The sequence below is a fragment of the Parasteatoda tepidariorum genome, chromosome 11, assembly GCF_982258835.1.
Source record: "Parasteatoda tepidariorum strain Cologne lab strain chromosome 11, Ptep-v5.0, whole genome shotgun sequence".
Classification (NCBI taxonomy): domain Eukaryota; kingdom Metazoa; phylum Arthropoda; class Arachnida; order Araneae; family Theridiidae; genus Parasteatoda; species Parasteatoda tepidariorum.
Genome location: NC_141765.1, coordinates 87335533 through 87352218, shown reverse-complemented (window position 1 = coordinate 87352218; position 16686 = coordinate 87335533). Strand labels below are relative to the sequence as shown.

General features: G+C 29.4%; 1 protein-coding gene across 1 annotated transcript in view; it reads right to left on the bottom strand.

Moving 5' to 3' along the window:
* Positions 1–577: 577 nt before the first annotated feature.
* The window catches only part of LOC107438528 (serine protease 33), a 48357-nt gene continuing 32248 nt past the window's right edge, over positions 578–16686 (bottom strand). Inside the window, exons 5-8 of the mRNA XM_016050836.4 lie at positions 13300–13385; positions 10414–10700; positions 5645–5802; positions 578–893 (exon numbers count right to left, since the gene is read on the bottom strand). Of these exons, the coding sequence (XP_015906322.2) occupies positions 723–893; positions 5645–5802; positions 10414–10700; positions 13300–13385 (702 nt within the window). The 3' untranslated portion in view covers positions 578–722. The remainder of the gene's footprint in view (positions 894–5644; positions 5803–10413; positions 10701–13299; positions 13386–16686) is intronic.

Genomic DNA, 16686 nt, shown 5'->3' with positions numbered 1-16686 from the left:
ATAATCGTTCAAGAGAAAAAGGAAAATAGTATGATTTTATAATGAAAGAAATTAACTATACAACAATTCTTTTTACAAAATAATGTATTAAAAATATACACTATGAAATCAATGCGTTTATCTTTTGTAATAATGTCGCCCTGTCATTTCATGTTTAAGCAATTCAAGCATACTTTTGTGCATCATATATTTGCAATATTTATTGAAATAAAAAGAAATTGTCTTTGAAAATGAAAAGAATGCATAAAAATTCTTTTGTTTAAGACAAAAATATGAATTTGATAATTATCTAGATTTTAACTATTGATTCATCAAAAACCCTTGAAATAAAAATAATATTTAATAGAAACCATAAACTACCCAATCAAAATTTTTTTTATATTTTTAAGAATAAAAAGAACTTTTAATACTACTTGTCAATTCCATTCAATTAATCCTGGGAGAAAAAAATAAAACAAATATAATTTTACAATAAAAGACAATTGACTATGAGAAAATTTTTTTTACAATACAGTGTTTCAAAAATATGTACTACAGAAGTAATGTGTTCATATTTTGTACTAATAACGTCATTTCATTGTATGTTTAAGCAATTTAATTATACATTTGTGCTTTATACATTTGCAGTAATTACTGAAATAAAAAAATAGATTTAACACTAACGTAATCACAACTATATACAATTTTCTAAATTTGTAAAAGTTCTCCTGCATGTTTGAGTTTTAGGACACTTTAGGTAATTTAATATTTTTTGAAATCCAGTCAACTGTAAATGATACTCTGTGATATATTCCAGGCTGCCTCCATTGAGCACAGCCAAATCCAGCTGATATGATGCCCGCTAATGTCCATCTTCCATCCAAATAAACTATTAAAGGTCCTCCAGAATCTCCCTAGTATAAAGAAATAACAATTAACACTTTCATCTAATCAGGAAATGAATTCAATTTACTAAAATCAAAAGTGATAAAGAAGTAAATTAACAATTAAAACATTGAATCAAAATGGAAAAGCACCTAAAGCTGCTAAAACCAAATTTGCTTTATATTAATTTAGATATTCAAATAAACAATAAAAGCAGGAAAAAGTAATATAAAGCAATAAAAAAAATATGTGTTTGCAAGACAGCACTAGGCATTGTCAGTTTCAGGTTTGGCTTTTCCACTGACAACAGAAAGGCTCCTGCGTGTTTGTAGGCAGTGTGTACCCTGAAGAAGTGTGTCTTGCAAACACACATTTCTTTTATTTTATTGCTTTTTATTACTTTTTCCTGCTTTTATTGTCTGTTTGAATATCTAAATTAACACTGCTATTAATGTAGCACAGCTGTATATACTTTTAAGGATTGTATGATATATAAAATGTTAGAATTGCAGGTTTTATATGTTTCACCAGACATAAGTGATAAGTGTTTCGACGGTAGGTGGCAGTATATATGCTTAAAAAAATTTAGGTAAAAGAGTGATAAGAGTCCTTGCATCTCAATGTGACAGTGTACAGCAACGAAATGATTCTCCACGTAGCAAAAATTGTGATTATAAATTTGATACATAAACGTGTCCCTTTCATTTAATGAGATCCCGCTATGATCATTAATACCAAATAAGGGAATCAAGTTGAGGTTTTTTTAAAATTCATTTCTTTTTTATAACCGTCGTTGAACAGCTGACGCAATTTTTGGGTTCACGACTACTAATGTTCAACTCCGTAGCCTTGTAATTTTGACCCAATCTAGAAGACAAGGGACCTCCCGGATCAAGAATTGGGAGAAATATGCCTTCGTGGAGGACTTTTTGATGGAAAGACCACGAAAGCTTCCTACAGTTAGCCTGACGGACAGGGATCCATGATCCGTCTACCGCTGAGGATATTTCCCGTCAGCACTGTGGTCGGAGCAAGCCGGATGCGTATTTCGAATCGAACAGCCATCGCTGGGATTCAAGCCCGGTTCACCTCATTGGAAGGCGAACGCTCTATCCCCTGAGCCATCGTGGCTCAAGGTGAGTTATTTATCTTTTAAATAGTTTTGAAGCGAAGTTTTGATTTTTTTTCCAGGACCAATTATTTTCAGTAAAATGAAAATGATCATATTATGAGCACTTGAAGAGTCCTTATATGCTAACTTTAAAGAAGAAAAAACCCTTCTACTTAGTAAAAACCAGTTACCATGTCGAAAGCAGAAGTACCCAAATCTAAACCCATAACAAAAATAATAACAAATAACTCAACTGTCCTTCAGTAATCAACACTATCTGCTCCCTATTTTTTCTGGCTACGGAACCCTTAATGATTGATCTTCTTTTGGTGATTGATTTTTAAAAAAATAAAGTTCATTAGCAATTTCCAAAAATTGTCTGAATAATAATAATAGTCTTAAGACAAGAAGTGATGTTAGGCAGTTTAATTCATAGGTCAATAAGAAGCTTCTAATCTAGTTCTGATTTCGTTTTTGTTGTTATGTATAAACTGAAACTGATTGAAATAAGGTGAATTATCGTTTGAATTTAAATAAAAACAAAAAAGAACCATTACAAATATTGATTTATAATATTGATTATTTTTGATTACTTAATTAATTTTGTCATCGTTTTATCAGTAATAGTCTTAAGAGTAGGAATTATGTTTGACAGTTTAATTCACAGGTCAAGTACAAACATCTAATCTAGCTCCAAATTTGTTTTTGCTATAATACTTAAACTGACAATGATTGAAATAAGCTAAATTATTGTTTTCATTTAAATAAAAAAACCGTTCTAAACATTGAGAATGATTATCAGAGAAATAAATTCTTTTTTGATGAATTGGGTTATTTTCTTTTGAACGGAAAAGTTTAATGGGAAATACTAGTGAAATTATTATTATTTTTAAATAATACAATCTTTTTCGTTGACAGTTTGCTTAAACAGTTTCATAAAAATAACCGTCGTTTAATTTTTATTTTATTCACAGAGCTTTCAACTTTAATCCATTATTAATATTAAATTGAATAAATATGAATTTTCAAAGAGTTAAAATTGTCAATAACCGTCTCAAATTAGCAAATTAGCGTAACTTAAAATTTTATCAACACGAAGTGTTTACTTCAATTGAATTGCTAATATTTTATACATGTTTTCGTCTTCAGAACACCTGACAATTACAAAAAAATAAAATTAATGACAAATATACATCAGATAGTTAATTAAAAAAAAATCATTTAAATGTTGCTTTTACGCTCCTTTGGCCCAAAAAGGATGAATACATTTCTAATTCACTTCAAGTTTTAGAATGGTTTAAAATTTTATGGCCTTCACATTATTTGGAAACTATTTCGTATGCTATAAAATTCAAGTAAATCTAACTTAGAAATGGTTTACAATGAAGATATTTCTAACCGTAACTTGCAAACTAAATTGAAATTTAGACTTTGAGACTAGAATCTGAAATATATATTTTTTTATCTTCTAGTTTCTTTTTCTTATTTATAAAAACTTGTATTTTTTTAAAAATGTAAGGTTTTGATTTTTCTGCGTATGAAAAAAAATATTTGGTAGAACAATTGAGATAATAAAGTATCGATGTTAAGATAAGTTAAGAAAATAAAGTATTGGTCAAATGTTCGTCTGCCATATAGGTGACCTGGGCTAGATACCCGGCTGATGCAACTAATATAGGTGAGATAATTTTTTTTTGCGAATTAAAGTAACAATATTTTTGGTAATTAATACTCAGTATATTATTTAAAACTCAAATACGTATCTTGTGCCTTTATTATGAAAGTGAAAATGCGCCTGTGATTGTTTGTTGAAAAATTATTTTTTTTCTCTACTTTAAAATACGATAATTTTCCATTTTTCTGACAGAAAATATGGCTTTCTCTCATAACAATAACGTTCTAGTTAAAACAATTTGAGAGCTAATTTAGCTTAACTCTTATCTAAACTATTTGAATGAAAAATATACATAATTTCATCTAAATGAAAATTTGATCTACCAGAGCAAATCACGTTGAGGAAATATTATTTGCAACTTTGGTTTCTATAACATTCAGCTGATATTTTCAAGGAGTTTAGATTGGCACTATTATCAACGGTTTTGGTTTTAGAATACGTGTAAACACATTATGTGAGAATTTTATTCTGTGAAATTCTTAGATATGAGAAGAAATATGCTTAGAATAATTTCAGTCAGAATAAAAATTAGAAGATGTTGTTCATTTTTAACCTGCATGTAAATTATGTTTGTTTGAATTAATATTCATTTGGTAATTATCATTAGAATTAAAATATTATAATTTACCAAATCATGATCTCTGTGTAAATGAAACTAGTTCATTGATATCAAATTAAATCAGTTATACAGACTTTTCAAATTAGGAAAAGCAGTATATAGATAAAAAATAATTATTTGAATTGTTTTCGGTTAGTAAAATACGATTCTTTTAAAATTAATTTCGAAATCTTTGCAAAAATATGAATATTTTTATGATATTGTATTGTGACCAGAGTATGAAGCATTTTATCATAATCATTTCAAGTTTACAAAACGCAAATATTTTTTTTAAATATTATGTACTTGAATCTACATGATTATAAAAATAAGTATTTAAATAAAAATTTTTTTTATTGCTCTCTGGAAATTCTTATTATCAGAGGTAATTATTGCTTTTATTTATCATTTACTTCAGATAGAAGCCTTTTAAGCATATGAGAGCAAGATTCTAGAGTATACGTTGTGGAAACACACTTTGGTTATTTTATTTGGTTTTTTTGGTTATTATTAAGTGATTATTCACTCTGAGAATATTGGATAGTTAATGTTGTATGAGTATATAGAAAATATTGAATATAGAGGATTGTTGTATGAGTATATTTTGAAACCATATGAAATGATTTGTGAGAAAAAGTACAGCTTTGTATTTGACTAGCAAGTGCCAATATACACGGATATTCGTATGAGGTAATTCTGGCTATTGATATAGGTTGACTAAGTGGTTAAATGCACTAATTCAACTGAAATTTTTTTTTTTAACTTAAGCAACAATTCAACTAGATTATTTGTTTTTTTAAAAATAATAAAAACGAAATTTTATATTTAATTCTTGCATATTTAAATAGGTTTTCAAACATTGCAAGGCCCGTGATAACTCGCCAAATGCGACAAAATCGTAAATTTGGCGAATAAAATTGTGTTTCGGCGAAAGTATTGGCGAATGATTTTTTCCACTGGAAAGAAAAATATATATTTAACTCCATCCTCAAAATTACGTCAAAATGAATTTTTCTAAACAAATTAGTATTTTTTGTTCGATTACATTAGTTTTCGGTAGATGCGTCGCACAACCAATTAGAACTGGGTCCAAGTAATATAAGTCCAGGACAAACTACGGTAAAATAGTTTTCTGTGGGAAAAAAAATAATCATAAAAAATTGTTAAGATTTGCATCTGATGAAATCTTTTGAAAATTGGCGAATACTTTTGATATTTGACTAATTTACTGGCTGATAATTTGAAATCATTAGCTCGGGAGCTGTATAGATTTTTTTTTTTGAATGATAGAAATATTGAGCAAAGGAGCTACAATTTGATGACAGGAACTCACATAAATGTATAAAAATTTTGTGTTAGCAAATAATTTTTTTGATAATATTTTAATATTTCTCACCACACATGCATCTTTTCGTCCACCTTCATATCCTGCACACATCATTTCCGGAAAGATTCGGAGATTAATTCTTTTCCAATGATGCCACATTTCACATTCGTAATTAGAAATAATTGGTATTTCTACTTTATGCAAGAGGCGTGTTCCATACCTATTACCTGAAATTTCATTAAAACGTTAAAGTTATGTAACTACATTTCTAGCTTCATAAAGAGTTACAGCATCTTCAATGGATTTTAGTATGGAGTAATTCAATGCATAAGAAGTTTTAACAAACAGTTAACACTTTATAACAAACAGTTTTAACACAACCGTTAGTAAAATTAATATAGAATTTTTGGTGACAGATTAGTTGTATTTACTCTAAACGGTTTAAATATCTAATTTTGAACAAATCTCAGACTTTTATTTAACTTACAATTGGAAAATTAGTTACATTATCAACAGTTGTCAAAAGTTTATCTACAGCATTATATAACGGAAGCTTCTATGAATGGATCACAACGGTTTCATTTAAAACAATTCTAAAGCCTCATATCTTTAGAGAAATGATTTTTATACTCTAGAATTCTAAAGCTAATTTGTGATTTTCTATTCTCTTAATTGACATGACATTTTTTTCACTGTAATTAATGAAGTATTTAAAATTGAAATAGATATACAAGTTATTATGTTCTGAAACATTACTAAAGTTGTGGTTGCCATATGTTAGCCTTATAGTAGTTACTAGCTATTCATCACAAAATTTGAAAACCAGTCTTTTTTTTGTGCAGATTTTCAAGCAGCTATCAAATTAATTAATGATTTCTGTTGCATACCCACTGACAGCTGAGATTTCCTAGAGACCAATACTCCCCAATTCAACAAGGCTTGACACCAAGCACGTGACGTCACAAGAGGAACGAAAACCTGATGTTTCCCAATATTGTCGGTTGAAGTTAATTACGACTCAGAGCAGGAATTAGGCACGTCGTGATTACGTACTTGGGTCATTTTCGCTTATCCTAGCAAAACGAAGTTTTTATGTTCAGAAATGATGTAGGGGAAAAAATTGTTCTTTAAATTATGTCTAGGGATTCTGGCTTTTGGGGTATTTCTTCACAGTTGTGATGTCAGAAGGCTGCTTTCAGGAGCTAGTTTCCAGTCCTCTTGTAAACTAGGTGTAAGAGAAAAATTGCTCTTCAAATTATGTCTAGGCATTCTGGCTTTTTGGGGTATTTCTCCATAGTTGTGATGTCAGAAGGCTGCTTTCAGGAGCTTGTTTCCAGTCCTCTTGTAAATTAGGCATAAGGGAAAAATCGTTCTTCAAATTATGTCTAGACATTCTGGCTTTTGGAGTAATGAAGAAGCGAACTTCCTTGGAAAAAGAGGTACCATCTTATTAAAGCATCCAACTACGACTTCTAATTGGGAGATCAAACTATTAAAAAAAACTTATTTACATTTAATTTCTAGTTCCCTCATTTATGCTTGATTGATTCCACACAGTTGCAGTTTTTCGCATGTTTACGGACATGATTTCCTCACCATACACATCTTAACCGTTATAGGTTTTTCAGTCGAGCCTATTTGCCAACTGTATGTTTCTGAAATGAATCATTATTTTTAAATTGAAAATTAAATAATCCTTATTTTATTTTCAATTCATTTTCAACTTTTATCTCATTGTTCGTTTTCAACAAGCATTGTCAAAGCATGAAACACGCATTTTTTTACATTCTTCAATTTGAAATATACATACTAATGCATACGTGCCTTTACTATGGTTTGTAGGTTTAGCAAGCTATTAAAATATATATAAGCTGCCATGTGCAAAATGCATTCACTTAGTAACATTAAACAGGTGCTACTGATAAGAATCCCCACGCCCCCCCCCCAAAAAAAACCCCATTTACAACACTTGCTGAAAACATACATCACTTGAATGAGTTATAATATCTATTCCCTACACAGACTTTTAAGGTCTTTTTGCAAGACAGTTTAGCTAATACTTTTACTGCTATATATTCGAAAAAATTAGAGTAGAAAAAACTTAAAACGAATTTAAAATTAAATCACAAAAATTTTACAAAACACAAAAAAAAAAAAAAAATTTCATCACAAAAATTTTTTATTAAAAAACAACACACATTAAATTTCGTAAAAGATTTTTAATGTGTGTTGAAATTAAAATTTAAAATATTTATATAAATCAATACTAGTTTCGTATTAAAATGAACAAAAATTTAAACCTATCTGAGTTACCTACTACAAGATTATTTTTATTATGAAGTAGAGGACTTTTATTGAAGTTATTCCTCCTTACACAAATATGTGTTTCTGAAATATTGTATGAGAATTTATATTGTAATTCTTTTACAACTCCATACTTTCTTAATAAAATTGTCTTGCTTACCATTTCTATTGTTTTTATTTACTAGAAGAACGAAAAAAAAATTAGGCGTAATTTGTTTGAAATCAATAAAAGACCTCAACACAATAGAACAATTATTTCGATTGTTTCGATATATTTTCTGTTGTTCTGCAATTTTACTCTCTCAACAAAATTTAAACAGTCAAGTATTTATTTTATTTTCTGCACTTGGCTTCATTAATGATTGGTGGAGTTAATGAAAAGTGGAATAAAATAGGCAAAGGTTATCAGGCGGATTTTTTCGTATTACATAAAAAACAGACGTACAACTACAAATAATAAAATTGTTCTCGTAATGCTTCTGAGTAAATATTGGTTTTAATTAAATATGTAGCATACATGCATACTTAATGACACCTGATATACGTATTTGTGCACATCAGGTACTTTTGGATGCATATTTATGCACATCAGGTACTCAGATACTTTTTTTATTAAAATGGGCATTATAAGGTGAAAAAAAACGAAACTTCCAGAATAACTTTTGATCTGATGAATAGATTTTCAAATACTTGAACAATCTGAATGCTAATTATTGCTAATTAACTATGCTAATTAATTAGTGCTGTCATTATTTCATGCTACGAAATCAGACTCAAAAACGTACTCGTTCAGTATAAACACACCTTTTCTTCCGACGGATTATGATTTCTGATGTCCAAATTAACGAGTGTTTCAATCTGGTAATTTGGTCAAGATAGTTTGGTCACCAGAGTGGCCAAAATTTGAAACCCTTAATGCTAATTTTACTTTTTGCATGTTAAGTCATATCTTGAAAACTTTTTAAGCGGATTGAAAAATTTTTGCACATAGTTATAATTTTGTTTATTAAAAAACAATTCCACACAAAAAATAATTTTTAATAATTTTTTTATTATTTTTTGTTTTCTTTAAGTAAAAGTCGAAAAATTTTGAATTAGTATGGATACAAATTTTTAAATTTTGTTAAAGATTGTAATTTTTTACATGGCAAGAAACAAAATTTGAAAGAAATTGGTGAAACAGTTCCTGAAAATTTGAATTTCAATAAAGTCAGATATTTAAAATTTGTTTTTTCAATAACTATACGACTAATTTCATTCGAATTTTGTATTTTGAGATATAAAGAATAGTATTCTTCTAAACAATGAAAAATTGGCATACCTTCCAATTCAAAAATGTTCGACTATTATTAAATAAGATAATAAAAAAATAACAAATAATTATTAAAAAATTTATTTTTTATGGAATTATCTTTCGATAAAATAATTTTATAATTGTGTGCAAATAGTTTTAAATTCACTTAAAAACTTTTCGAGTTTCTGCGAAATTCGCAAGTTGTAAAATTAATATTAAGGGTTCCAAACTTTGAATCGATCTCTTGACACAACTATTAGGACCATATTTAGTGACTGCCCTCTATATTTAGAGGATCAGAAATCATAATTCGTCAAAAGTGTGAATCCAAGTGAGTACAAGTAAATACGTTTTTGTGTCTGATCAAAATTGAGAAAAACTTTTTAAAGTTTCCTATTGTTTTTATATAATCTCCGTATACTTAAGGTATCCGACCAGTTTCGAAATTTTTTTTAAACGCTATTATAAAATTTTAAAGAACTAGTTTGCTTTATTATCTGCAATAACTTATAAAACTAGCAAGAAAATGATCATTATTACTATTTTAATTTTATATGACAATTCTTTGATAAAATTGAGGTATTTTTTGCACATGCACTAAGTACTGTAAAAAAATTTCTGTTACATAAAACAAAAACAAAAATAAACCTTTGAAGATTTCATTATCAACTATGTTTTGAACTATTATCTTAAAAGCAAATGTATATACTACTGAGTTAGGGATCAATGTAGTTTAAAAAAATCTTATTTTTAAAAATTTCCGCATTTGTGTTTGCGAAAAAAAAAATGCATAAAAGAAATTCGACTTCTTTCTCTTAGTCGGTCAATCAAAACATGTGTCCTATAGTCATAAACACTATGAAAAAGTGAAGATTATTACTTCAAAAACAACATAGATATGATGTTTAAGAAGGTGTAAAATGTGAAAAAAAACCTGATTTTGAGATAAACGCATTTAAAGACAAAATCATTTGTCTATCCACTGTTATCACCTCGATGATATAACTGATACAAAAACTTACATAACTTTGTAAATAATTGGAGTACAAACAAAAGTAATATATTTTTAAAAAGCTAAAGTACAGGAATCCTAAAATTATAATAAACTCAATTTGCCCAGAATAATGTTTTTACCTTATTCTTAAATTTCCTTATATGAATTATGTTAATTTAAATGAAAACAATTACAGCCTAGATATTTAAAATAATATTTTTAAGATCCAAGTAAGAAAGTGATTACTTAAAGCTGGATCAGTTTTTCCCCATCCAGTAATGATTCCTCTTCTTCCTTCAAAATTCCAACCTTGAGGAGGCAAACAAATAGGAAGAACGTTCTCTTGATATCGTGCAGGTCTATCAAGTTGTATAAGAGCTACATCGTATCTATCAGGATGAGAAGGCGAAAAACGAAAGTTGGGATGTAAGAGTTTTTCAACCACTCGAAACTTTTGAGCTGGTAACAATTGATAGCGCTGATCGTGTATATCATAAGCTCCCAGAACAACGATAACATCACGTAATAAAGCTCTAAAAACATAGAAACAGATGTTAGGTTTCATAGAAATATTAAATTTACTTAAAACATTAGTTTTAAAATATAATATATTGATACGAATTGAAATTTGATAATTGGCTATTATAATAAGATTAGATAGATTATAATAACAGATATATAGATTATAATAACAGATATTATAACAGATATAGATTATAACAGATATTATAACAGATTACAATAATTAAAACACTACTATTTGCATAGATGGAAAACAAGAAACCAACATTTTTAAATAATTCATATAATTCGTTTTGCTTACATTTTACATGAATACAAATGTTATAATTTACGACAGTTTTAGCATAAGAAAAATTTCTGACACTTCTGCTTTAATTAAGTTTAAGTACCGGCAAAAAATCTTGACATTATTACTACTAGTATAAAGTGTGAAGACTTTCTATTTATGTTGTTATAAATTGATTTTTAAAAAATATTGCAGACTGTGTAAAATAATGTAGCTACGCAAAAATGGTACTCAATCAGGCCCCCTCTCTACAAATCGTTTTACCTTATCAGTCTATACCGATATTATTTTGATAAACTTTATGAAAATTTAAAATTGTAGGATGATGATGATATATCTTCAAATTGGAGGATTTGGTGAAGAGTGTTTAATATATAAAGTAATGAATAACGATGCAAAAGGATTTTTAAATTAGATCTCTAAGATACAATATCATTTGGTTTATCAGCTTTTACAGATCTAGGTTGGGCAATTTTCATTTCAATTTGAAAGGGTAAGGTTAGTGGTCAGAAAAACCACATTATTTTTGTAGCTTAATAGGACTACAACTATTTTGTTAAAAATGCAGTTATCTGCAACTTCTACTACCTTTTTTAAATGTAGCGACTACGAACTACTTTGAAATTGCAGTAATTATTTCACAACTTTAAGGAGACGAACTTTGATGGAGGACTTAATTTTCATCTATGTTCAAAATGGTTTTGAATAAGAAATTGGCTTACATTAACCATAAGGGAATAATTACGAATTATATATTCATGTTTAAATTAGCCAATTTGTTATTGCAAAACATATTTCTTGATTTAGCTAATTTAACCTTCAACTTTTTATGCCTTTTTTGACATCGAATGTTTAATTTACGAATTGCGAAACTATCAAATACTTGCAATTTTTAAATTGTTTAATGTAGGGGAGAGTGGGGTAAATTGTAACAGGGTACGATTGTAACAGAGCAAAAATTTCGGGTGTCGGGTTCTAGATTTGGTTCCTAGGTGGCGCACTAGGTGTATTTAATAAATCTACATGTGCACCCCTGATGGCAACCTTTATTATGTGCTTTTGAAAGAGTTACATCACAAAAGATATTTTCATGCTACGTAAGTACTTTTTTGGTATTAGAATATTATATTTTAACAAAGTAATTTTGTTTAAACAAATAAAAATTATTAACCGAATATGTAAGTGGACACCTTAATTAACATTTCAAAAAAAAAAAGATTGGCTTTGTTAATTAACTAGCATTGTTTTTAACAAATGAAGCTGAAATGGCTTCTTGGGGACGATTCCAACAATAAGTAAAGGGACGATTGTAACAGCTGAAAATAAATAATCTTATGTTTACAAACCATTACTTAACTCTTTAAGAACCACCAAAAGTTTCCTATATCATTTATATTATGTTGCATGTGCATTATTTTATTTGTCACCTTTCACAGCATAAATTAAAATTTTAAACCCCTTAAAGTTAAAAGTTTAACCCTTTAGGTCTCTGCTCATTATTATTTTTACTCCTAAAATATCACTACTATTTTGATCAATAAAAAAATATATCACAACTATGATAATATGCATAATTAACTATGTTTTAGTTGAATTTATGAACTGTTACAATTGACCCCGTAAGTGGGGACAATTGTAACAAGTGCACGACTGTCAAAAATTGTTAATAAGTAATGTAATAACATTTAAAATAAGGTATTTTTTTTTCTAGTAGAGGATAGTCTACTTTACTCGTCTGTCAGTTAATACTAATAATATATTGGATTTTTTGTTAGTTAAAAATAGTTAAGTAAAAAATGTTACAATTGACCCCTCTCTCCCCTACTTTTATTTCCTCTAAGAAATTAAGTTCATCGAAAATACGTTCCCTTCTTCTGAAATAACGTCAATGTTTCACGAGTGTGCATTATTTTTAAGATTGACCTATTGAGGTAGTATAACGAGCATGTAAAATATCGATGCACAATTGTATTCGATAAGGTCTATTAGCTACAATAGTTTCTAGCTTATTTGTCGTTGCAGAGACAAGCTTTACTATAATTAAAGAAGTAAGGTGATACTAAATCAAAACAGTAGTGCACTTTAAGTAGGCAGACAAATATATTGGTATAAAGGGCACAAACTATCACTAGAACATATATAGTTTTTTTTAATTAACTATTGTTAAAACCGGCAACAAAATATTTGTGCTGAATCAATTGACTTTAAAAAAAAACAATGTTTTATGCAAAACGCATCTATAGTTTGGAATATAGCAAACATTTTCATTATGTAGTGTTAACAATAACAAAAAAGTACTGTAATTTTATTTAAATCGTGGATACCTATATACACAGTGAGCAGCAGTTACAACGTAATGGTGGTTTAAGAGAACCCCTCCACATTGTTGTTGGGTGATTTTAATATGAGCCTAAAAATAAAATAAAAAATATATCATTCAAATATTAAAATAAACTGCGCACAAATAAAGATGTAATAAATGACATTTAATTTATTTAGGAAATAATTAAAAAATAATTCAATGTCGAATAGCATAAAATGACAAAAAATTAGGGTTTGCCTTAAATTTTGTGGTTAAAGCGCAATAGAAATTTTTTTTCTTTTAATCTTTTAACAGTAATTTTTTTTAAAAAAACACTCTTTATTCCGTTTGGAAATTTTATTTGTTTCCTTTAAATCCAAATCAAGTTAATAAATACAAAATTTATTTTAATCAATTCTGCGTTAAACTCTCCTTTAGTAAGTAAACTAAAAGTGTTCCTTCTTCCTGAGTAGAAACTATGGTATTTGATCAACTCCTACTTTCTTCGTAGATCAAGACTAAACAAAGCAATGCCTCCTAGGAAAGAAAACGCCTCCGCACGGTTTACCATAAACGAGAAATCAGATCCTTTAGTGGTCCGAACGTAGTGACATCTTTCGTATTTCTCTTACTGCGCAGTTTAGTAACCCGTACGTAGTGAGAAATCTACCCGCTGCTCAGTTTAGTTATGTTTGTTAGTTCGGACTACTCAATTCCTTCATGCAAAGGCCTACCTTCTTCTAGGCAAGTGGAATAAGTCTGTTCGTAACGGCTTCGGTCTGGTTTACGGATAAAAGAATGCCTGATCATGGCGCTTATAAACTAGATTGTTAGTTCAAACCAGGTTCTTTCACAATTCATTATTGATTTAGCAAAAGAAACAAATGTTCTGTTCAGAAAATTGTTAGAAATTAACATTCATTTTTCAATAAATATAAAGCAAAATTTTCAAAACATAAAATTATCTCTATTTTTTTTTGTCGTATGCCTGTTGAGGCATTAGGGCTGCGATTGTTCCTGTTTTTCAGTGGCGCCATCTATGGCCAAGAAATCGACTTCTGCCAAGCCATTCACGCAACCACAACCCGTTTATAGGGCGGGTCACATTCACACACAAAGGAGAAAGGACATAGAGAGAAAGAAACATCCATGCCTTGCCCGGGATTCGAACCCAGGACCTTTCTGATGCAAGGAAAGTTCCCTGCCCCCTACACACGCCGGTCGGCATAAAATTAAATAAAATGATTTATAGATATTAATTAACTTTTTATTTTATGGAACAATTATGTTTCAGATTATAGAGGCTGGGATAGCCTGGTTAGCAAGGGCTCTGAACTTATGTTCGTGAGAACGGAAGTTCGAATCCAACAGGCCGAAGACTCCCCGTGTAGTAAATGGTGACTGGTGCACGTTAAATCTGTCGGGTCGCAAAGTCCTTCATGTTACCATAAGAAATAGTACATCTGGTGGTACTGAGCTGGAGATTGATCGTTCTGTCGTTCAGCTCAAAAATGCGATTTGTGGATGAATGAATGGATGTATGAATGGTATGGGTGTGGCAGAAGACGTATTCATGGCAATAGATGGTGCCGCTGCAAAACAAGAGCAATCGCACCACTTGCCTTAATGGCCTACGACAACAACAGCATTTCAAATTATAGTACGAATCTGATAAGCTTAAATAACTCCACATAAGTAAGATAGATAAGTTATTTATTGAATAATTGTATGTAAGACGTTTGTCCTGCAGTGAACTGATCGTTAAGACACGGTTCCCAGCATATCACCGAAGTCAAGCATCACTGACTGCGGTCAGTGTGCGGGTAGGGGACCACTTGGATCAGTCTGCGTAGGGACCGAGGGTGTGCGGTATTGGTCTTCGTTAAACTGTTCTACCGTAAAGTGCTCGACTTCGCGTGCAGGTCGTCGGGCTACCGAAGCGGGGGTGCCATCCCCTCTGCGGAGGATAAAATTGTGATGGCATGTCTTCGGATCATCCTCAGGGATGTTTCCCAGACCGTCGCCAATAGCCCATTGTACAGCTCTAGTGCGACGTAAATAAACAAATCAATCAATCAAGCATGTAAGACGTTTAAAAAATTTCAAAAACTATTTATACTTATTAATAAATAAAAGAGCCAAAATTTCTTTCAAAGTCGATTTTTGAAGAACTTCGAATAATCAAAAAATTAAACCTCTGAAAAAGTATGTCCTTTCGCTGAAAATATAATTTCTTTATACTGAAACTATTTTGAAACATTTAGTTGCCGAAACTGCACAATTTGAAATATCATTTTTAATAATTTCAATAATGGTTCGATCTGTCTATTGTAAGAGGAAATTAGTTCTTTTTGGGGAACGAGAATTCCGAAAATTATAATCTTCAAATCTAGCCAATTAAATGGAATTTTTTTTTTCACACTAGGTGTAGACCACACTTAATGTAAATTTTTTAAATTCAAATCAAAAAGGAATACAAAGTGTGTACATCATATGGGTTGAAATTTAATTTTCAAGTGAGGACGAAGCAAAAACTGTATTTTCATATGATAAATCACAATTGAGGAATGTTGCTTCGGAATATCAAAACCTGTTTTATTGCAGGGAGAACTTTTAAGTTGTTTAATTGTTAATAATCGTCTTTCGATTCCTTTCTGTTTCCTCTCGGAATCATACAGGTTTTTCGTTTTGTGCACCCATCTTGATTAACTGTGATTTACAGATTTTACAGACAACTGTGATTACGTTTTTATTTCTTACTTTATTGGACAGTAATTTTTGATTTCATTTTGGACAGTAATTATAAAAATATAAATTAAGAGAGGACTTTTAGGAACAACTTATGTTAATAATTAGGTAGAACTCACTTAGGTAGAATAAGCTTTGGTAGAATAAGCTCAGTTATTTTAAATATTGAAAATTAAAAGTGTTTATATTGATCTGCACTGAAGTTATTTATAGTCCAAAATGAGCATTTTCTTAGGTGTTAGAAAATCTGGGAATTGCATCATGCACAGAGAAAATATTCTGGTAACAATACTTTACAGTATAATAATGGTATTTCTGGTAAAAACAGCAACATAATTCTGGTTAATAAAAGTAAAATATATGGTATTTAAACCATTCATTTGGTAACTTATCCATTCATATGTTTATAGTTTACAGAAAAGTCTGGTTTTTTAAAATTATAGTTCTCATTACAGCACATTTAGTAAAAAATATAAGACTAAAAAGTAACCTTAACCAAATAAATGGTTTTTATCCCACACTCTAAGGTATCAGGATAAAACTACCAATTTTTACCATATTGACCGAATTTTATAACGTATTTTAAAATCATATTTTACCAGAATCATCACCATTAATTTCATTGAGATTTTTGGTGTTTCCATAGAGCCAGAAACATGGT